The sequence below is a fragment of the Bos mutus genome, chromosome 3 (genome assembly GCF_027580195.1).
Source record: "Bos mutus isolate GX-2022 chromosome 3, NWIPB_WYAK_1.1, whole genome shotgun sequence".
Taxonomy (NCBI): domain Eukaryota; kingdom Metazoa; phylum Chordata; class Mammalia; order Artiodactyla; family Bovidae; genus Bos; species Bos mutus.
The window spans coordinates 43,920,946-43,946,207 of record NC_091619.1 but is presented as its reverse complement, the minus strand read 5'-3'; the positions used below and the strand labels follow the sequence as shown (position 1 = coordinate 43,946,207).

At 36.7% G+C, this 25,262-nt stretch overlaps 1 protein-coding gene across 1 annotated transcript in view; it reads right to left on the bottom strand.

Moving 5' to 3' along the window:
• DPYD (dihydropyrimidine dehydrogenase) overlaps positions 1–25,262 on the bottom strand; it is a 930,468-nt gene that overhangs the window by 889,065 nt on the left and 16,141 nt on the right. The window contains exon 2 of the mRNA XM_005888124.3: positions 2,430–2,540. Within this exon, the coding sequence (XP_005888186.1) occupies positions 2,430–2,540 (111 nt within the window). The remainder of the gene's footprint in view (positions 1–2,429; positions 2,541–25,262) is intronic.

Here is a 25,262-nt window from a genome sequence, read left to right as displayed (position 1 = left end):
CTCTTCTTTCATCAAGAGGCTCTTCTGTTCTTCTTCACTTTCTGCCATAGGGTTGGTATCATCTGCAGTTCTGAGGTTATTGATACTTCCTCCAGCAATCTTGATTCCAGCTTGTGCTTCCTCCAGCCCAGCGTTTCTCATGATGTACTCTGCATAGAAGTTAAATAAGCAGGGTGACAATATACAGCTTTGATGTACTCCTTTTCCTATTTGGAACCAGTCTGTTGTTCCATATCCAATTCTAACTGTTGCTTCCTGACCTGCATATAGATTTTTCAGGAGGCAGGTCAGGTGGTCTGGTATTCCCATCTCTTTCAGAATTTTCCACAGTTTATTGTGATCCACACAGTCAAAGACTTTGGCATAGTCAATAAAGCAGAAATAGATGCTTTTCTGGAACTCTCTTGCTTTTTCGATGATCCAGCAGATGTTGGCAATTTGATCTCTGGTTCCTCTGCCTTTTCTAAAACTAGCTTGAACATCTAGAAGTTCACGATTCATATATTGCTGAAGCCTGGCTTGGAGAATTTTGAGCATCACTTTACTAGCGTGTGAGATGAGTGCAATTGTGTGGTAGTTTGAGCATTCTTTGACATTGCCTTTCTTTGGGATTGGAATGAAAACTGACCTTTTCCGGTCCTGTGGCCACTGCTGAGTTTTCCAAATTTGCTGGCATATTGAGTGTAGCACTTTCACAGCATCATCTTTCAGGATTTGAAATAGCTCAACTGGAATTCCATCACCTCCACTAGCTTTGTTTGTAGTGATGCTTACTAAGGCCCACTTGACTTCACATTCCAGGATGTCTGGCTCCAGGTGAGTGATCACACCATCGTGATTATCTGGGTCATGAAGATCCTTTTTGTTCTTCTGTGTATTCTTGCCACCTCTTCTTAATATCTTCTGCTTCCATTAGGTCCCTACCATACCTGTCCTTTATTGAGCCCATCTTTGCATAAAATGTTCCCTTGGTATCTCTATAATAATCTATTAAGGGGAAACCCTAGAGAGTTTAATTTATCTGGATCATAGTTCTCACACATTTAAAATGAGAGTGACTTGATAATCATTAAAGGATTTCTAAGTTTGAAAATTACATGATTCTTTTTTCAGTGTCCTTCAATTGTTTATATCATTATACAGGATCACAACTGATAGTTGATTCATTCCTTGATCTAATTTGGAGCACACTAGTGTCCTTCCAGAGACCTCTACGAGAAATGTCATGGTAGAACGCAAAGCTCACAGAAGTGGAGCAAGGAAAACTGAATTAGAAATCCAAATCTTCTAGTTAAGTGGCTGTGTTATCATCGCAAATCATGTTGTTTCCCTGTATTTCTCTCTTTTTTAATTCAAAAAACTTTGCTAGTTGGCCATTGACAGAAGAATTAAAAATCAGATAAATACAAATGTACATATACAGATACCCTCAATTCCTATCCTAAAAGAGTTTATATGTAGTTAAGAAGTACATAAAAATAAACTAAAATCATTGTATTAAAAAGAACATATACACAAAGTATCAAAAGAGCTAATCTTAAATAAGTTTATACTTATTAATTGGTTCACTAATCACTTGGAGAAAATTAATGTTGGAGAAATTAATTTTTCTCCAACTCTTTGCAACCCCATGGACTGTAGCACACCAGGCTCATTTGTCCATGGAATTCTGCAGGCAAGAATACTGGAGTGGGTTGCCATTTCTTTCTCCAGAGGATCTTCTCAACCCAGGGATTGAACCCAGGTCTCCTGCATTGCAGGTGAACTCTTTTACCATCTGAGCCACCAAAGAAGCCCTTAGAGAAATTAATTTTGGAAATCAGGTGAAAAGGAAGTTGTTTTCCTAACAAATATTTATACCTCATAAAATGGCATATTAAATATTGCCTTCAAAGTTGTACTTACTTAATCCTCATTTATAGCCTAATAATCCCAGCCCTATAATGATTTCATGGACCCAATTATATAATATTCTAGCAGTTAGTAATCACAGATTTTTCCACCTGCACCTCATCTGGAAATACAAGATGTTCATATTGAACACTTAATGTTTATATGTTCTCCAAAAGAATATTTAACAACAGTTTGTGTATACTAGTATACCCTTCTTCAGTTGAATTATATCTGAAATTTGGAAACTCTTCCATATCATTGTGTTATTATAAAATTATTTTAAGAGGTTTTTATTCATTTTCAAAAAATAAAATTTGGCACAAACTAAATTTATATGATTTTAAACTATTTCAAAATATTTTTAAGAAGCAAAATTAATCACATTTTTTAGAAGATTCAAATATAAAATATTTAAATATGAAAAAACTACTGCTATATTTTACACATATTTAATTATATTTCTATATATAAAATCATGTCTTACAGTATAGAATTAGATAATTTTCAGCATGAAACCATGCATCAGTCGTACTTACAAAGCAGTTCTTATCAGGATTTCTTTTCCAATGTTTCTTGTCTAATTTCTTGGCCAAAGTGGAACGCAGAGTTGCACGAGACTGTGTTCGAGGATTTAAAGCCAGGATACTCTGAAGATAGCATAGACAAAATATAAGCATAAGTATCCTGGGATTATAAAAAATCAAATTTTAAGATTCCACACACATACTCCAAAGATGTATATTAAAAATGTTGTTTTCCCCTTATACTATTGTAATTCCACAACAAACTTATCTAAAGAAATCATTTACTAGGTGATATCCCAGTTCACTTTATACAAATATTTATTTATGATAACATGAAGGAGTTCAAAAACATGTAAAATATAACAGTTGACTTTAAGATAAATTTTATAAATAGTATTCTTAAATAAGAATGAAAAGAGGCAGGCACTTCATTACAGATTTGATTTAAACTAGAAATAACAATCTCCACTAAGTTTTCAGAATTTTACCAACTGCTTTCACATGTATTATTTAATGTACAAATAGCTACTGTTATCTCAAAATTTTGGATGTGGAAATAAATTCAGGGTGATTAAGTAACCTGCTCAAGATCTCACAATTAATATGTGGAAGGGATTGAATCAGAATTCAGTTCTTCTGAGTGTTGGGCTTACATGTGAATTTAACCAAAGATGGAGTCTACATTTTATTGTGACTTTTTGAGGTATAAAATAGAATAGAAAACATTTTAAACACATGTGTAAAGCAGCACCTGAATAACTGAAGAAATAATTAATTCAAAAGGCCTGTCTGCTTTGAAACATGACCACTGGGACTCTTCCAGAATGAATGAATGAGGACCTCTGCAGATCAACTACCTAATAGAACAATATAACTGATAAAAATTAATAAAAATAAGAATCCTTTGAAGTCTCCAGAAATTATTATAGTTAAAGAGCAAATGAAAAAATTGTTATTGAAAAAAACCTACTAAAACTTGGTAAGAATGGCAAAGGTCTGTGGCATTTGAAGTGCAGTCTTGTCTCCCTCCTCCAGGCTCCCAGTTAAGCACACAGAAATTCTACCTTGGTGAATACAGCCAAGAATAGAGGGCTGACCCTCCGCCCACCCTCTAGGTGACACTGAGGTATCTCCCAAAGAAAGGCAGGATATTAGCATACCTACTCCCCTCTCCCCAGTCTACCAGCTATGCAGCAACTAAAGACCAGAAAGTGCAGCTAAGAAGTCAGGAGCTCCTTGCTTCTCCCATACCCACTCACAGAAGAAAGGCTCTATCTCATGAGCAACAGGCCCATAACAGGATCCTGATCACCATTATCTCAGCTCGCCCATGGCTTAGAGTTAGCAAACCAGGAGAAGCAACTGAAATCAGAGGTTACTGCCTATACCAGGGCCCTGCTCATAAAGCAGGAATGTGGCTCCCAGAAATGCAGGCCACTGTAACTACCCCTAGATCTGGAGCTGTGGCAGAGGTTTTTTCCCAGAGAAAGAGGTCACACAAACAGAAGAACTGACTTCATTTAAATTAATACATGGGAAGTTCAAGCCTAAGGGTACTCTCAAAAACAATAAAGAGTTCAATGCCAGACAATTAAGAGGAAGGAGGTAGCTTCAGGAGAGCGATAAACTAAATCACAAGACAGACAGTTTACCAGAAAGAATACCTAATGGCTCCTGTATGGCCACAAGAAATCTCAAAGACTCACCTAAAAACTACTCTTGCAAAAGAGCCCAAATTTAACTGAATGACACTGTCAAGTAATTTATTAATATGTCCCAAGGCATTGCCAAAAACAACAGAGCAATCAACTAGTAATCAGAGACTAAGAACTGGGTGTGATACCAACGGAGGTGGACCATTTAACAAAGAAATCCAAAGAGAAGGCACAGAGAGTTCCACTAAAAGCACTGTCATACCACAGTTACTGAAGCCCTCACCCTATGTGAGTGCTATCAAAGATCAGGGAAACAGACATATCTAAAGCAGTCCACCAAATCACTAAACAAAAGGCTAACAACAACCAGCCCCCCACTCTGGGATGGGGTAGAGGGAAATTAGTATCCAGAATCGCTATATCATCTGAAATGTTCCATTTTCCATTAAAACAAAATAACAAGACATTCAAAGAAACAGGATTATATGGTCCATGAAAGAACAAAAGCAGGTCACAGACATTGCCTTTCAGAGGTTTCAGGTGTAACATTTAATAAAAACTTCAAAGCAGCCACTATAAGAAAGGTATGGTAACAATATCTCACCAGCGAATACTCATAAAGACATAAAAGTTATTCTTTAAATTCTGGAGATAATAAACTATAATAACTGAAATAAAAAATTTACTAGAAGGGCTCAATAGTATATCTTAATTTGCAGAAGAAAGAATCAGCAAACTTTAAGAGAACTCAAGAGATATTATACAGTCCCAAAAGACAAAGACAAAAAATATTTTTCAAAAAATTAACACAGCCTTAAAGATATATGGTACACAATTTGTTGTTGTTGAGTCGCTCAGTCACGTCTGACTCTTTACGACTCTAGACTGCAGCACCCCAGGCTTCCCTGTCCTCCTTCACCATCTCCCGGAGTTTGTTCAAACTCATGTCCATACAGTCAGTGATGCCATGCAACCATCTCATCCTCTGTCGTCTCCTTTTTCTCCTGCCTTCAATCTTTCCCAGCATCAGGGTCTTTTGTAATAAGTTGGCTCTTTGCATCAGGTGGCCAAAGTATTGGAGCTTCAGCTTCAGCATCAGTCCTTCCAATGAATAGTCAGGACTGATTTCCTTTAGGATTGACTGCTTTGATGTCCTTGCAGTACAAGGGACTCTCAAAAGTCTTCTCCGACAGCACAGCATCAATTCTTCAGCACTCAGCTTTCTTTATAGTCCAACTCCCACATCCATACATGACTACTGGAAAAACCATAGCTTTGACTAGACGGACCTTTGTTGGCAAAGTAATGTCTCTGCTTTTTAATATGCTGTCTAGGTTGGTTATAGCTTTTTTTGCAAGGAGCAAGCATCTTTTAATTTCATGCCTCAAGTGTCCACAAAAAATTCTCTGTGACAAACCAGATGCTAGGCCATAAAACAAACCTTAATAAATTTAAAAAGGTTAAAATCATACAAAGCAGCTATCCAACCATAATGGAATGAATACAGATATCAGTAACAGGAAATTTGGGAAATTTATGAACAAGACACATGCACATAGTAAACACTGTGCTGAGAGGAGTCAGTTACAAAATACCACATCCTGTATTATTCCACTTACATAAAATGTCCAAAATAGAGAAGTCTATAGAGACAGAAAGTAGATGTGGTTGCCAGGGGCTGGAGGATTAGGGGCAAATGCAGCATGAATGCTGAAGGGTATATGATTTCTTTGGGTAGATGAAAATTGATTGCGGTCTTAGTAGCAAACTATGAATACAATAAAAGTCTTTGAATTCTACACTCTATATTTGTGAACTGTACCGTATGTGAATTATATCTCAATAAAGCTGTTACTAAATAATAGTATTAATAATACACAGTAAATTCTACATTCAGTGAATTTCACTGAACACTGCATTCATTCTAATAAACATTATTGGGGCCTATTTTATTAGCCTAACATAAATGAAGATTACTTTTAGTAATTGCTATATATGTTAGACATGATATTTCTTCAGTCAATCAATTTAGATATCTGTGTTCTGGACAACAAATGTACAATAAATCTATGAGGTTTAAACAATATATTCCTCATGATTAAATAATTCCAAAGCAGCCTTAGTAATATGAGCCAACAATAGAAAACATAAGTAATCCTATTTATATACAAAAAAAAGAAAACATTTTTTTATCATGAAACAGAAGCAATTTTGTTTGTTTAGTTATCCTATTTGAACCATTAGTCATTTCACACATTAATTCAAGCTGATAAATAAGAAGATGACGTTTTTTAAAGTAGTTATTGTGGCCAACATTTAAAGGGGAAAAAAAAGAACTAGATAATATGCAAGAAAGATGGCTGTATTTCATTTAGTTTTTACTTCCACAATTCATATTGTGATAAATGATTATGTTTATCTATGTTGGCACAGTAATGTAACTTTTAAGAATAAACATTCTGAATGCAATTTATTGGCTGCTTATCACAGTAACTTTTCTTTTGCACAGCATAAGTAGAAAGTATAACACAACATGAAATATTGGGTTAACCTTTTGCAAAAAGGCAGTGAGTTGAATTCAATGGATCTTGGGTAAAAATAAATTGGATTGTGGAGAATGGTTACCAAGGATTTGACTTAATAATATCCCAAATGAAAAGTGATATAAAATAAAAATACAAGACATGAGTGGTTGAGAGCTGTTAAAAACAATTTTCCAAAGCAAGACTTTTTGAAACTAAAAGTCAATATCATCAATAACTAAGCAGCTGGCAGAATAATACAGGAGAGTTCTAAATTGCATTCTTCCTAAGAAATGACCAAAGCCAAGTCCTAACAGGGTCACAGGGTCCCCTCTCTGGATAAATTGAGCAGTTTAAGAGACCCATTAACCCTTTCAGAAATAAGGCATATTACTTATAAAGGAAGATTTTCTCCCATGCAAAGAATTTGGCTTTTGGCTTCCCCAATCATTTTCAGTAACCCAATAAAAATGTACTGGTGATTCTAGAGGGAAAAAAAAAAAAACAGAATTTGAGAGAATTTCACTGCACTAATTTTATTTAGGTTAAGAAATGATAGAATATGATCAGGAGACAGATTCGCACATGACATCAAATCAGAGGCATGTGTTTTCCCTGTGCTGTCTGTCAATTCTTCTCTGGGAAGCAGATAGAAGGCCACAACACACAAACTAGAATCCTGCATCTGAGAAGTGGCCTTCTGTACTACTACCATAGAGAACACAAAAAGGAGCTCTTATTGACTACAATCACAGGCCCTCAGTTCACAAATAAAAGCACTAAGTCTTGGCCCCCAAATACTGGAACTGAGTGCTGAGAGCTTGAATTCCAACTGCAGAAAGTCATTTGGCCAATATACTCTCTTTCTAAAAGCATATGTACAAGACAGCAAAAGAGACACTGATGTATAGAACAGTCTTATGGACTCTGTGGGAGAGGGAGAGGGTGGGAAGATCTGGGAGAATGGCATTGAAACATGTAAAATATCATGTATGAAACGAGTTGCCAGTCCAGGTTCAATGCACGATACTGGATGCTTGGGGCTAGTGCACTGGGACGACCCAGAGGGATGGTATGGGGAGGGAGGAGGGAGGAGGGTTCAGGATGGGGAACACATGTATACCTGTGGCGGATTCATTTTGATATTTGGCAAAACTAATACAATAATGTAAACTTTGAAAATAAAATAAAATTTAAAAAAAATAAAAAATAAAAGCATAGCTTTGCTTTACATCTCAGTATCAATTATTCAAACCTAATGCACCATTAAGCTCTCTCCAGGCTTCCCTGGTAGCTCAGCTGGTAAAGAATCCACCTGCAATGAAGGACATCTTGGTTCGATTCCTGGATCAGGAAGATCCGCTAGAGAAGAGATAGATTATCCACTCCAGTATTCTTAGGCTTCCATGGTGGCTCAGATGGTCAAGAATAGGCCTGCAATGCGGGAGACCTGGGTTTGAGCCCTGGGTTGGGAATATTCCCTGAAGGAGGGCTAGTAACTCACTTCAGTATTCTTGCCTGGAGATTCTCCATGGACAGAGGAGCCTGGTGGGCTACAGTCCATGGGGTCACAAAGAGTCAGGCGCGCTGAGAGACTAAACACAGCACAGCACAGCACAGCACAGCAAGCTCCCTCTATCCTTTGCATTTTAAATTATAAGCAAATATTTCCTCTTCAGTACTGGTCATTATTTACTTTAATTGAGCCATTATACATATATACAACATAATACACATATACCAACATTTTCAATTTACAGGCTGAACTTATTAATTCATTAAATTTTGTCTTATTTAAATTATGCTTAAATTTTGTCTCTGATGATGTATCCTAAGTTCTTTATAAATGTCTCCTACTTTTCCAGGTTAAAAATAAATAATAAGTAAATAAAATTTAAAACTTGTTTCTTTCATTTTTTCATAATTTGCTATAACTATGTTAATTTAAATAAAATGTATTGTGGCAGCATTTTTTTCTTCAATAAATACTCCTGGTTAACAGAAAAATAAATAACTGTTGCTTAATCCTTTTGTTAAGTATCTCTTGCTTCATCCAGGTAACAATCTAACAAATGTTCAGCAGTTGAGAACTGAACTTTTCATTTGCTTAACAGTCTCTTGCTTATAAACCCCAATCTCAGCCAATTACCCCACCCTCTTCCAAGTCTATCACTGATCATAGTGTAAGGAGAGTTTAAGTAAGTAACTTAAGAATTTACAAAGGTGCCTTTGGTTCTTGGATAAGCTCAGAACTCCAGCTGGTTTGGGAGTACAAGAAAGAACACAGCCTCAATTTTGCATCTTATACCCACATTTAAGAGATCAACATAAATAATCTTGAAGTCTGAAAACCTTGAAAAGTCATGGTAATCAGTCCTAATCAAGAACTCTTAGATTTTCCTATATTTAATGCACTTTCATTCTTTGTACGGGCTCAGATTTCTTTTCCTTTAGATTGTACTACCTTTCCAAATAACTTATCTTCCACATTTTTCATTTGATTAACTCTATTCAAAGAATATTTTCTCCTTTATGCACAATGACTAACTCATTATGATTAATACATAATTGATGAAGGATGGAGTCTCTAACAGTCTTGAGTTTTACAACTTTAATTGTGCTAAGTATTTACTAAACAATATGCACAGTGTTAGAGGTTAAATGGGCTTAGATTTTAGCTCTATTGCTTTTCACTGGTTATTTAAACTCTCTATCCCTCTACTGAATTCTTCAACTATAAAGTGTTGATTAGTCATAGTACCTACCCCATAAGATCATTTTGAGGATGACATAAAATTACATATAAAACTTAGAACTGTGCATCCAGAAATTGCTTAACACATGATATCAATTAGTATGTGATGGATCTAGATTTTAGACTCCACTGAACCAATCTGTATTCATATTCTTGTATTGTTCATTTTGAATATATATATAGGAATCATTTTTTAAAGGATAAATATAGAAAAAGATGAAGAAAACAAGCAAAAGTGAAAGTCGCTCAGTCCTCTGACTCTTTGCAAACCCATGGGCCTGCCAGACTCCTCTGTCCATGGAATTCTCCAGGAAAGAATATGGAGTGGGTAGCCTTTCCCTTCTCCAGGAGATCTTCCCAACCCAGGAATCAAACCCAGGTCTCCCACACTGCAGGCAGATTCTTTACCATCTGAGCCACCAGGGAAGCCCAAATTCCAGGAATATAGAATAAAGTCCCAAAGTACAGGAATATAGAAAAAGATGAAGAAAACAGGTGAAAAGGTAACTGTAAAGAGATGGTAAGTAGAGATGTTTCCCAGATGAAACCAAGTCATTGGTTCCTGAAGTTATTCTTGCCCTAAGCCTGAAATTTCAAAGGCACTTTGTCTGAAAATGCAATATGCTCTACACAAATTAAAATGGCAGTGTGGGAGGGTCATGAAATTCAAACATAGATTTTTAAAATCCAGTACATGTATATAGCAATGTACATATCATTTTATAACACATATAACTATATATAACTTACAGACCTTTGGTCCCAACATGTTTAGGTTAACTCACATTACAATTCCTTCCTAAGAAAGACAAGTAAAAAGTTACAAAATTATAAAAAATGAAAAAAAAATCATCAACAAGAAATAAATGAACCCCTTCACACGCTAGTTACATTGCATGGGAAACTTGATTTATTTCTACTGAACCCATAGGTAACACAAATAAAAGTTTATGTACCTTAAAAAAACTTCATCATGGCACTCTCCTACTCAGCAAGCAAAGATCTTCTACATGAAGCTGCTCTCTGTATTTGCAAGGCCCAGTGTGTACTCTCCTTCACTTACAGAACACACATCACATACTAGGTACTTAAGTGCTCCCTAATTGAAAAATGACTTTTAATGTTTTTCAGAAAAGATTAAGAATTCAAACACAGGAACCCTAATTTATACATCTGATATTACTCTCGTAATTCTTAACACAGAACAGACTCTGACTTAAGACTCTGTATTAGTCAACTTGGGCTGCTATTAAGGAATGTCAGAGACATTTCTTTCTCACAGTTCTGAGAAGGCCTCATCTCCAATTACAATCACATTGAGAGTCAGCCCTTCACCACACAAAATTTAAGAGGGACAAACATTCAGTCCATAACAGCCATGGAAAGGATTCTATTGTCTGTGGAACTATGCAAATGCTGTAAATCCAGGGCATTAATTTAAAAGATATTTTTCTCTTTAGATTGCAAATGGTACTATAGTGAGTCTATATTTCTATTTTATCAAGACAAGAAGAAACTTTAAAATAAATAAAAGGGATATTACATGGTACACTTAAATTTTAAAAAATAAAAATATTAACAAAGAAATTAACCATTAATCATGTATCTTTATTACTTAAACCATTTGTACAGCATATGTACCAACTTACATACTGATATATTTTTATAAGAATTGAAAAAAAAAGTGTCACATGCAAACCCTTATTGAGAGGTATCAAAAATATTAAAAAAGATGAGAACCTGTACTATAGTCATTTTATTAAACAATTTCATTACCTTATAAACTATTTTTCCATTTAATATATTATTGCAAAGCATCTGTGCTTTATATATTCAAATAACCCATATTTATTTGGAAAAGGAATAATTATGAAAACTCAGGTTAAAATACATCTGATGCTTGCAAGAGCTGAAAAGTATATATATGAACATACACAGAAACTGAAGATAAAATTATGGATTAAAAGAATTAAAGAGAATTATTAAATTACCAAAAATATATTCATCAGTTCACTGATAATTAAGAAAATTCATACTCTAGAATTTATACTTTTTTTAGAGTCAAGTAAAATTAGTAACTTTATCTCAAAACTTGCTTTACAGTAATTTTTTGGCCTCAAAGTAAAATCAGCTTTTCAGACTCTTTTGAAGAAATACGAAAACTATTACAATTTACCTTTAATCTATTAACTATTGAGTAAAAGACACATTGTCCCCTAAAAGATCTGTGTTTACAAGACCAAGAGTCATTTTAGCTCAAGAGAGGTTAAGTATCCACCAACGTGCTAAAAATAAAGCCATACTGATGAGCAAATGAAAAAGCTCAAAAACAAGATTTAAAGGGAAAGAAAGGAGGAGAACTTTAGTTAATTGAGCTTAGATTTTTTTTTTTAATTAACTAAATTGAGCAAGCAGCATGATTTTCAGGTTCACAATAGCATAATAAATCAAGGATTGACTAGCTGCCCTTCATTTACATGGTTAACAGCTAAAAGAAAACATATGTGGGATAGCAAGTGATTTATATCAGAAATGACCTATTAATTTCCTGATTTTATTAATACCTGTGCAGAGACTAACCTTTTTTCCCAACCACCACAGCTGTAGTTGTTAAATATAAATTAAGGTTAAACCGAAGAACCAGCCTGAACCAGAAAGGGCTAAAATGGCAACACACCGCCCTGAACTGGCTCCAGCCAGACCACGACAGCAGCACCTCTGTAGATGAGACCCAAAGTGTGAGAACGTTGCCTTTGCCTCATGATTACACTAAGATCTCCACCCAAAGAGGGGACCCGCACTTGGCAAGACACAGTGTGCGCAAAAGGGCCCAAGGGACTACTCATGCTCTGGTTATTTCTGGAAATTTCCACCCCTTTCTCAAATTGATGACATACTCACCCGTAACCCCTTGACATTTTCTCACCTGCCTCCCCCAGGAAGAAGGGATGGTTAGAGCATGGAGCTTTCCCTTCCTCTTTCTTTAATCAATAAATAAAATTTCCTGCTTTGCTTGGCAAGAACTTGCTTTTCTTCAACTGGCGGAAGCAACAGCAGGCATGGAAAGGACTCAACTGGAGTCCAACCAACTGGATCTAAGCCAGGTCTGGTAACAACTGAGAAGGATAGTAATGGAGCAAGAATGTGGTCAAGTGGGAAGTTGAACTATTTAAAATCAAGAATATGAAACTTTTGAAAACATTTTTTATTATTATGCTATGTTTTAGTTTGCTTCTCAACTCTGTATGGGTTTTCTGCCGTGTTCAGTACTGTTGATTGGCTCGTCCATCCAGAAACACATCCTCTTTGATTTCCCTGACATCAGAGCTTTGAGGCCTCCCTTTGTATTGACTACTTTTACTTCTGTGACTTCCATTTCCCTCTTGATCACAAATAAGGGTCCTTGGACCCTTCCTGCATGCCCCTCTACTAATGATTACTTTTCTGCAGCTGAGTCTTACCTACATTCTAAACCCTCAGTTCTGTCTTGATTTACAGTCATCTACTTCAGTGGATGCCAAATAACCCACTTGCATGTTCCATCATTATCTCAGTTTCTTCACATCAAAAAACCATGCATTCTCTTCGCCCCCGCCCCCCAGCAATTTTTAACTCCATTTGACTTCTGTCAAGAATACCACCACTTTTCTAGTAAATTGAACTTCACATGTGGTCAATTTACAACTACTATTTTTTGTTCCTTAAAGTCACACAATGCCAGTCAATGTTACTCACATCTGGCCTGTCCTTTTGTATTTCTTGCATCTATAAACTATTGCAGATCCTATTACAGTTCACTTGGATCATGATATCATAGTGTGTGCATTCAGGCTTAGTCGCTTCAGTCATGTCCGACTCTTTGCTACCCCATGGACCACATCCCACCAGGCTCCTCTTTCCATGAAATTTTCCTGGCAAGAATACTGGAGTAGGTAGCCATGCCCGCTTCCAGGGGAATCTTATCCACCCCAGGTTCCAACCTGTGTCTCCTGCATTGCAGGATTCTTTACTGCTGAGCCACCAGGGAAGCCTGATATAATGGTACTCTCCTAATTAAACTATTCACCTCAATTCTGTTCTTTCTTTCCTATGTAACAAACATCTTCCATAACACATATAAATGCATGTGCACACACACATATACAGACCACAAAGCTTACATGTCTCCCTGTTTTATACTTAATGCCAGTAAAAACTACCACTTTATTGTTCAATGTGTTACAACCTACCACTCCAAACTACTTCCACTCTCACCTTATTTGTTGTTTATAGAGTCCATGTACAATCCTACATCTACACCTCTGCTCACATAACTTTTCTAAGATGGAACCATTTTATGTTAGTGTAAATGCTAGTTTTCGTTTACAATCTAAGATCCATTTCTTCAAAAATTAAGAAAAATTGTCCCTGCCTCTATTTAGCTCATACCCATGAACTTCGAGATATCCTATTGACACTATCATTGGACATATCAGATAAGAAATCAAGTAATTATTAATATCGATGTATTCTATTATCCAATTGCTCTGTAAAACCCTCAAAAGCAATGATATCATTTATATATTTTCCTATCCTCAAAATCAAGCATAATTTTTCATTAGTAAAATTATGCAAAACAAAAAATTGCTAATAAGAAAAGTTCTTTTTATGGCTGAGTAATATTCCATTGTATATATGTACGAATTGGTTTTATCCATTCATCTGTCAGTCGACACTTAGGTTATTACCATGTCCTGGCTATTGTAAATAGTGCTACAATGAACTCTGGGGTACATGAGTATTTTGAATTACGGTTTTATCAGGGTATAAGCCCAGTAGTAGGATTGCTGGGTCATATGGTAGTTTTACTTTCAGATTTTTAAGGAACCTTAATGAAAGTGAAAGAGGAGAGTGAAAAAGTTGGCTTAAAGCTCAACATTCAGAAAACGAAGATCATGGCATCTGGTCCCATCACTTGTTGGGAAATAGATGGGGAAACAGTGTCAGACTTTCTTTTGGGGGGCTCCAAAATCACTGCAGATGGTGATTGCAGCCATGAAATTAAAAGACACTTACTCTTTGGAAGGAAAGTTATGACCAACCTAGATAACATATTCGGAGAAGGCAATGGCACCCCACTCCAGTACTCTTGCCTGGAGAATCCCATGGACAGAGGAGCCTGGTAGGCTGCAGTCCATGGGGTCGTGAAGAGTCGGACATGATTGAGCGACTTCACTTTCACTTTTCACTTTCATGCGTTGGAGAAGGAAATGGCAACCCACTCCAGTGTTCTTGCTTGGAGAATCCCAGGGACTGGGGAGCCTCATGGGCTGCCGTCTACAGGGTTGCACAGAGTCGGACATGACTGAAGCAACTTAGCAGCAGCAGATAGCATATTAAAAAGCAGAGATATTACTTTGCCAACAAAGGTCCGTCTAGTCAAGGCTATGGTTTTTCCAGTGGTCATGTATGGATGTGAGAGTTGGACTGTGAAGAAAGCTGAGCACCAAAGAATTGATGCTTGTGAACTGCAGTGCTGGAGAAGACCCTTGCGAGTCCCTTGGACTGCAAGGAGATCCAGCCAGTCCATCTTAAAGATGTTCTGGGTGTTCACTGGAACCATAAAGTCCTGGATGTTCATTGGAAGGACTGATGCTGAAGCTGAAACTCCAATACTATGGCCACCTCATGCAAAGAGTTGACTCATTGGAAAAGACTCTGATGCTGGGAGGGATTGGGGGCAAGAGGAGAAGGGGACAACAGAGGATGAGATGGCTGGATGGCATCACTGACTCGATGCACATGAGTTTAGGTCACTCCAGGAGTTGAGATGGACAGGGAGGCCTGGCGTGCTGTGATTCATGGGGTCACAAAGAGTCGGACACAACTGAGTGACTGAACTGAACTGATCTTTTTCTCCACAGTGGCTGTATCAATTTGCATTTCCATCAACAGTGCAAGAGGGTTCCTTTTTTTCCACACCTCTCCAGCATTTACTTTTTGTAGATTTTTTTGATGATGACCATTCTGACTGTTAGAGGTGATACCTCATCGTAGCTTTGATTTGCATTTCTCTAATAATTAGTGATGTTGAGCCATAAAAAAAGATGAAATTAGGTCATTTATAGAAATGTGGATGGACCTAGAGTCTGTCACACAGAGTGAAGTAACTCAGAAAGAGAAAAGCAAGTATTGTATATTAATGCATGTATGTGTATTAGTAGAGATAAACCTAGTTTCAGGGTAAGAACAGAGACTGAGACACAGACATCAGATATGTGGACACGGAGGAAGGGTGTGGGCGGGAGAAGGAAAGGGTGGGATAAATTGGGAAGTTAGGTTTGACATAAATACACTACCATGTATAAAATTGCAGCCATGAAATTAAAAGACGCTTACTCCTTGGAAGGAAAGTTATGACCAAGCTAGATAGCATATTAAAAAGCAGAGACATTACTTTGCCTACAAAGGTACATCTAGTCAAGGCTATGGTTTTTCCAGTGGTCATGTATGGATGTGAGAGTTGGACTGTGAAGAAAGCTGAGCGCCGAAGAATTGATGCTTTTGAACTGTGGTGTTGGAGAAGACTCTTGCGAGTCCCTTGGACTGCAAGGAGATCCAACCAGTCCATCCTAAAGGAGATCAGTCCTGGGTGTTCATTGGAAGAACTGATGCTGAGGCTGAAACTCCAATACTTTGGCCATCTCATGGGAAGAATTGACTCATTGGAAAAGACTCTGATGCTGGGAGGGATTGGGGGCAGGAGGAGAAGGGGACGACAGAGGATGAGATGGCTGGATGGCATCACCGACTCGATGCACATGAGTTTGGGTGAACTCCGGGAGTTGGTGAGGGACAGGGAGGCCTGGCGTGCTGTGATTCATGCGGTCGCAAAGAGTCGGACATGACTGACCGACTGAACTGAACTGATGTGTAAAACATTGGAACCTGCTATACAGTACAGGAAGCTGAGCTCAGTGTTCTGTGATGATCTGGGATGAAGAGATCCAAGAGGGAGGGGATACGTATAGCTGAGTTACGTTGTTTTACAGCAAAATCTAACACTACACTACACTGTAAAGCATTTATCCTCCAATTAGAAAAAAAAAAATATAATATATATATATATAGTTCTTTAGCAGAAGAGTCAGAAAAAGCAGCAAGAAATGTCCACTGGAGAATGGACTTTAATACTGGCAAAACAAACAGAATTTTGTTTTCTTCTTAGTGTTCACTCTATTGCAGAAGACAAAGAACGTCATTCAGTACTTGTCAGCACTCAGAAAGATTTTTAAGCCATATAATCATTAACTACTCAGAAATGGGAGGTCAGTGTTTTCAGACTTTCATTGGAAGGATTAATCATGCAACTCACTAGCTGAAGCAGCAGTGAAACACTTTGAACTGAACCTTGCAATCTGTGGTAATATAACACCAGCAACAATTTCTGACAAGAAAACAAATGAATTACTTGTTATCCACTCAAAATGTTCTAGGGTCAAAACTTCAGATTTTATTACACAATACAGACATCTCAAACATATGAAAAAGGAAAAACATGGTATCTACTTGACCTAAACTGGTTTTCTTTCAGGAATAAATAAAATGAACTCTCTGCATCTTCTCAAGGTCTCTAGAATTTAGTATATTAGAGTTGGAATGGACTTTAGATATTAATATTTCCCATCCTAATTCAGAAATCCTATTCCAAAAACTTATTGAACTATATCAAATTTATCAAAGAAATATGACAAAGGGTTACTCTGTAACATATATAAAGCTCACACAAATTTAAAATAAAAGAAAATGCCAAAAGATAAAATACAAAATGGGCATTCACAGAGGAATGCATATATATTTTCAGTTTAACAGATATATTCAGCCACCCCCTGGGTTTTCATTGCAAATAAGTGTCTGTTCCTATCACTATTAGAAACACTCTTTCAAGTCTCTGATAATGAAGAATTTGCCCATTACTTCTCTTTGTGCTGTTGTCACACATTTTCTTTTTTTCATATTTTGTCCCTTTTTAAAATTTTTCAAGTAATCTTTATAATAGTTTTATTGAGATATAATTCACTTACCACACAATTTACCCATTTAAAGTGTACAATTTGATGCCTTTTAGTATATCACAGAGTTGTACAATCATCATCATAATCAATTTTAGAACATTGCATCAATTTCCTCCCCCCAAAAAATCCATACCCATTAGCAGTCACTTCACATTTCCCCTAAATTCCCAGCGTCAAGCAATGATTAATCTACTTTCTGACTACAGATTTGTCTGTTCTTTTTTTCCAGTTTCATTGCAGCATAACTGACAAATATTATATATATATATATATGACTTTATTTAAGGTATACAATGTGATTCTGATATACATACACATCATGAAATGTTACCACAATTAAAATATCTATCACCGTACAGTAACCTTTTATTTGTGTGTTGGGGGGGGCAGATATTTTCAGTCTACTCAGAAAATGTCAAGAAATACAAAATTATATTAACTATGGTCCCCATGCTGTACATATCAGATCTCCAAAACAGGTCCATTCTGCATAACAGCTACTTTGTACCCTTTGACTATCATCTCTCCATTTCCCCCACCTTCCAGCCTCTAGCTTGTCTTTTTATGCCCAGCTTATTTCACTTTTAGCATAATGTCCTCTAAGTTCATCCATGACATTGAAAATGAGACAATTTCCTTCTTTTTTATGGCTGAATATTCCGTTGTGTGTGTGTGTGTGTGTGTGTGTGTGTGTGTGTGTGTACCACATTTTTGGTATTCATTCTTCTATTGATGGACGTTTGGGCTGTTTCTGTATCTTGCCCATTGTGCATAGCACTGCAATGAACAGTGGAGGTGCAGATGGCTTCTCTTCAGATACTTATCTGTCTTTTTCACCTTAGCTTTTGAATGCTGATTTCACTGGGTATAGAATTCTAGCTTGAAAGTTGTGTGCTTTTTCCCCAGTGCTTTAAATTTGTTGTTCTATCTTTTCATCTGCATTGTTTCCAAGAAGAAATCTGTTTACCTTATCTTTGTTCTTCTGTACATAATTTGCTTGTTTGGTTTTTTTTTTCCTAGCTGCTTTGAAGATTTTCTCCTTATAATTGGTTTTGATCAGTTTGATTATGTGTCTTATTGTGGTTTTCTTTGTATTTTTTCTGCTTGGCTTCATTGGGCTTTTTGGACCTATGAATTTATTTTCACAATTTTTTTTTTCCTGATTTCTCATCCCACTTCCACTCCTCTCTTTAGGGGATTCCATGTACACACATATTAGGTCACTTGAAGCTGTCCCACAACTTGTAACTCATCATTTTTTTTCTCTCTGTGCTTCATTTTCGATATTTACCATTACTACATCCTCAATTACACTATCTTTTCTTCTGCATTATCTAATCAGTGTTTCATCCTATCCAGAGTATTTTTCATCTTAGATATAGTAGGCACAATTTCTATAGTTCAATTTACATTTCTGTCTTATCTTCTGTGCTTCTACTTAACTTGTTGAACACATAGAATATGTTATCACTATTTTAATGTCCTCTGCTAACTCTAACATATGTGTCAGTTCTGAGTTTGTTTCAATTCATTCATTTTACCTTCATGATGAGTTGTATTTTCATACTTCTTTTAAGAATGCCTGGTAATGTTTAATTGGATGCCAAGCATTGTGGACACACTTTGTTGGGATATTCCTGTATTCCTATATATATTCTTGCTGCTGCTGCTACTGCTAAGTCACGTCAGTCGTGTCCGACTCTGTGCGACCCCATAGAGGGCAGCCCAACAGGCTCCCCAGTCTCTGGGATCCTCCAGACAAGAACACTGGAGTGAATTGCTATTTCCTTCTCCAATGCATGAAAGTGAAAAGTGAAAGTGAAGTCGCTCAATCATGTCCGACTCTTCACGACCCCATGGACTGCAGCCTACCAGGCTCCTCCGTCCATGGGATTTTCCAGGCAAGAGTACTGGAGTGGGTTGCCAGTGCCTTCTCCGATATATATTCTTGAGTTTTGTTCTAAGACATAGTTGAGTTATGTGGAAACAGTTTGATCCTCTTGAGTTTTGCTTCTAAGATTTGTGAGGTGGTATCAGAGCAGTATTTAGTCCAGGGTTATTTCTCACTATTGAGGCAAGTACCTAATGCTCTATGACAAAGTGTTCCAGTCCTGCCGGTTGGGAGCAGGCACTCTTTCCAGACCAGAGTAAATGTCAGATACTGCTCCTTCTAGTTCTCTCAGATTGTTCTTTACCCAGCTTTGGGTAATTTTTCTCACATTCATGTGCCGATCATTCCTCTGTGAAAGATTCAGGGGGAGGCCCCTGCAGGGCTCTGGTTTTCCTTCTGAGAAGCTCTCTCCTGTTACTCTGTTCTACAAAGCCCAGTGCCTTGGGATCCCCAGAGTCCACTAAGCTCTGGGTGGGTTCCAATTTCCTAAGCTAAAGCTTACAAACTCTTTCAAGAGAGTAAGCTGGGGAAATTTGGAGGGCTCTCCTCCTTTGTTTTCTGTCTCTCAGAGATCGCATCTTTTGTTGCCTGATAGCTAGTTTCTTTAAAAACATTGTTTCATATGCTTCATTTATTTTTACTGTCAGGTGGGAATATGTGCAGGAATGGGTTCATTCAGTAGGCCTAAATTGCTCAAATCCAGCACAGTCCCAGAAAACGACTATTTTCAGAAGTGGCCCTTGACCCACTCCTGGGAACCAAGCTGAGAATGCTCTGACCAGAGCATTTCTGTATGCCTAAGGCCTTGGGCCATGCTACACTAAACTGACTAGATAATTTAAGCTCACCATGTGATTAATAATGAACATCTGCTTTTTCTCTGGTGGTCTGGAGCTTGAATAAGTGAAGTCAGCCATGCAGCACCACATGCCCCCATGACTAATGCCCAATAAAAACTCTGGACACTAAGGCTTGGGTCAGCCTCCCTGGCGAGCAACACTACACACGTGTTGCTACACATTGTTTGTGATGGGGGGAATTAAGCACGTCTCACAGAGCTCCAGTGAGACAGGACACCTAAAAGCTTCTGCCTGGTTTCCTCTGAATTTGACTTATGTTCCTTTTCTCTTTGTTGATCTTAAGATATCTTTCAAATAATAAACTGTAATCATGAATATAATAACTTCAGAGTTCTGTGAATACTTCTAGTGAATTAATGAGCCAGAGAGTGGTCGTGGGGACCCCTGACACAAAAGGTAAACTCACACCTTTTATTAATACTCCACCTTGAGGAAAAGTGGAAATACAGACAAGACACCATATTTTAATGACCACTCTCTCCCTGATAGCTGAGTTGGTAAAGAATCTGCCTGCAATGCAGGAGACCCTGGTTTGATTCCTGGGTCAGGAAGATCTGCTGGAAAACGGATAGGCTACCCACTCCAGTATTCTTGGGCTTCCCTTGTGGCTCAGCTGGTAAAGAGGAGACCTGGGTTGGATACCTGAGTTCGATCCCTGGGTTGGGAAGATTCCCTGGAGAAGGGAAAGTCTACCCACTCCAGAATTCAGTCCATGGGGTCACAAAGTGTCGGACACAACTGAGCGACTTTCACTTTCACTTCACCCTGTCTCCCATGCAACTTCCTAAATCATCTTGACCAAAAAAGAAAAAGAAAGAAAGAAAGAAAAGAAATAAACAAAGAAAAATTCTCAAAATGGCAATAACGTGATTTCTCCACTTACATATTCAACTAATTGTCAGCCAGTAAGATGTATTTAGAAATGTGACTCTTTTCAGAAGTCTCAATAAAAGGACGGGTGCACCTTTATTTTTCCCTTTCTCCCTCCTTTTGAAACTTGAACTTCCGATCTGAACAATGTGGTGGACTTGAGGATATCAGAGCATAAAGACAGAAACCTGTTGACAAGAAAAAGGCAGTGCATGCTCTGTACAATGTATCTCTGGGCTTCTTCACACAAGGAAGAAATAAAACACTGTCTTGTTTAAGCCACTTTTATTCATTTTTTTCTATAATATGCCTCATAAATTGGTTCTTACAGTGCCCACAGTGATTCTGTTGGCCAACCAGGTATGGGAAGCACTGATAGTCCCATCAACAAGCAAAATATCCAGAGTCAGAATATTTATAAACATGGAAATTAAAGCATTTGGCTTATGTACTTAAAAGAAAAATGGGAAATCACATCAGCATAAGTTATTATTTTTCTTGACATCCATCACAGTGTCAAAAATCCTAAACCAAAAATTACTCACTTCAAGAAGTGATCAATGGAAATTTTGTTGCACCAGCACATAAAAAAAGAAAAGAAAAAAAAAAGGTTCATTTTAATCTCCATTGACTGACTGTTAATAGGTTTCTCCATTTTAACTGACATAAATTTTTTACAGCATGGCACAATGTTGTGAATAAAAATTTACCCCATGTTCCTTTAGAAACTGTTTTCTGGAAACCTTCCATGATCATCATTTGTACACTCTCTGCCTTCAATATACACTCCCAACCAAGATGTGTTAAACCCATCTTACCAGACTCTAGTAGATTACACACTTCAGTGCTCCAAGATACACAATCTCTATCAATACTTTCTGATTTAATTTCAAGATTTATTATCAGCCTAATATATATTTCAAACAACAAGACAGTTTAACTCATTTTTTTCAAAATTTAATAATGTTTCTTACTTGAAGAAATACTTCATTTTCCCAGTGTTCTTGCACTGGATGACTGTAATAGCTAATTCTAAATGAGAGTTTCCAGTTTGTGAGGCACTTTTCTAAGTGTTTTTAAGGTTGATCATCAAAACAATCCTACATGCCCTTACTAATATTATTGTCAGTTCAAAGGTGAGGAAACAAAGCTGTGAATGGTTGAATAACTCACCCAGAAAGTGACAGATTCTACATGTGTTTTGTCTTTAGACTCTATACTGTTAATCACTAATCTGTACTTCCTCCATGGGCACCAATAATATTAGTTTCATATTTCTTTCATATTTCACAACTCAAAGATTGCTGCATATTCATCATAAATAATAAAATGAATTTTGCCTTAGGACATATAACAATGTAAACAAGACATGAAATAAGTCAGACTTATAGAAAAACCTATCATCTATCTGTTAGCCACAGCATCTACCAAACTAGCTGGTTACCTGTTTGGGGGTTAAATGATGACAAAGAGGCAAGTCTCAGAAATATTGTTAAGGAAGCTCTGGAAGGAGCTGATGACAATGAATGAACACTGTGAAGAGAATGGAAAAATACGTCTATCTCCCTTGTCAACAATTTGTGATTATAAGGGCAAGGATAACCACAGAAAATAAAAGTTAGGATACAGAACTGGCTTAGGAAAAAGTGTTCAATTCATTTTGGCACATCACTTGAGTTTTGGTGTCATCTTACAAATGACATATAAGCTAAAAAAAAAAAAATTGACAGTGAAATACAGCATGTTACCAGTGCCTTTCAATTGTTAAATTTGAATTAAGTCCAGACATCTTATCTGAAAAGCTGCTTCCTTAATTGTGAAGAAATCACAGATGCTCTGGTACCAAAAATATAGTTTACAACTTAGAAATGCCAAATAACACTACTCCCATTATAATAGAAATTATATGCTTAACACTTTCAGTTTATAAAAAAATTTTTACATGTATTATTAGATCATGTGTTCCAATGATCCACACTATAAAATCCACACTGTGAAATCCACACTGTAAAAAATGGTCTACTTATGTGCCTGTCTGCCCATAACGAATATAATGACTGGCTGTGAGTCATCTCAGTGTCTTCAAGACCTTGTGTAGATATAATATAAAGGAGGTTTACGATGAATTGAATTGCACCTCCTTAGAATGTTAGAGCTGTAAGGCTCCTCCATTTACAGATGCACCTAGGAAGGTGAAAGGACACCCCAAGTTAAAGTTGATCAAGATTAGGACCACGTCTCCTGATTCCATTACATTACCATATTCATATAGGAATATTATTACAAAGAAGCTACCAAATATTTTGAGTTATGCACTATTTTATGTTGCCTCTGACCCAGTCACTTCTGTCTGACTAGAAGCCATATAAAAAGGTAGAAATGGAGCAAGAATCAACCGTGTATAAATAATAAGACCAGACAGAGGCATACTAGGTCAGCAGTTCAGTGTTTCATAATTTTTGGATAAAACTAGATTCCTTTTGTTTCCACAGGAAAGATTACACGATCCCTATATTTAAATAATTCTTTAAGCATTAAAAGTTTTCCATTGCCACTGAAATAATAACTCATCTCAGGATGAGTAAATTATCACCATCACTTTCAATACAAAGCTTCTTACACTTCAGCTGTCATATTACAGATTCATACTGAAAATAAATTTTAAGCAGAGTTAGATTGCTGTGTAATGAGTAATAATTTTATCAAATTAGTAGCATTCAGCTTCTAGTGAGATTTATTATTTTATTCATAGAATATTTTGTAAAAAGAGCATACTAAACAGAACCATTTAACTTTTAAGACTTTTCTAAAATGGGGCATACCACTAGGAAACAATCAGCTATTGTTCTCTATTTCAATCTAAATACCTGTAATAACTTCCAGGTATTTGATAAAAGGCACTTCCCATCACTGTATAGGTCCACATACATTCTACAAGCCTTCTTGGCATTTAAATTCATTCAAAGGTATAAACATTTTCCTCAAAAATGATGGATATTAACTTGTAATTAAGGTTATTATTTTGGCATAGAGAAGAATTTGACTTAATGGAAGACTGTGATAGAAATCAACAAGGTTGTTACATAATTAAATGACAGAATTGATTGTGAGCAACAGTCAAGCTATTTACACACTTGTTAAGATTTAAGGAACCAAGGTTAGATGATTAATACATCTCTTGTAGTATTTACTATGAAGTGAAATAAAAACTTAAAAGACTAGGAACAAGTTATTTACCACAGATAATGAGATCTCAGATTCCTTTGCCTTTTTTTTTTTACACTGAACATAACAATTTTTATCAGGAAAGTAAAAATTTTCATTAAAATGAAATTGAACCCTCCTAGTAAATTATTCAGAGAAGGAAATGGCAGCCCACTCCAGTATTGTTGCCTGGAGAATCCTGTGGACAGAGGAGCCTAGTGGGCTGCCATCTATGGGGTTGCACAGAGTCGGACACGACAGAAGCGACTTAGCAGCAGCAGCAGCAGCAGTAAATTATTTGATAACTTTTAAATATATATATATATATATATGGTGTTTCTCACAATTCATGAATCAGTTCTAAAGTAAAGCTTCTGCCATAACCAGAATCTTGAAATAGACAAAACATTCTAGTCTAGCAAATCAATACTTTACATGAACAAGGCTGTAGAAATTTCCTGTGGTTATTACATTAATTCTATTATTAACCTAGTAATATGTTTAGGACCAATAATAGCTTTTAAAAATTATTCCTTAGAAAACTTTCCTTGAAACTATCTTACAATTCATTGTTTTCTACCATCTAGCCCATTATTTGGTAGTTTCAACTCTATTAGAGGAACCCAGAGACTCAAATATTTAATGTTTTAAAATCTTAATTTAACCGTTAGGTGGCCTTTTAAAATATTGTACTTTTCTGAAACTGCTAGGCAAATAGCCAAAGAAAAAGTGAAAAGTGTCCCAAAATGTGACAGATGAATAGAAACTGGACTCATATTAGTGGGTGAATTAAAAACAGAAACAGCTCAAAGTGTTGCCTCTAGAAAAGGAATGGAGAGAAGATGAGAGGACAGCTGAGAAGTCAGTGCTATGCTGGACTGCGCTCCAGTGGGTACTGGAGAGCCTACAGTTAACATTTCTTTTTTCCCAACTTCATGTTTTTAGGGTTTAAAGTCTGCCACAGAGAATGTGCCTATGACCTAGTAATCAGCAAATGCTGCAAATCATGGCTTCCCTGCTCCCATCCCCCTCTC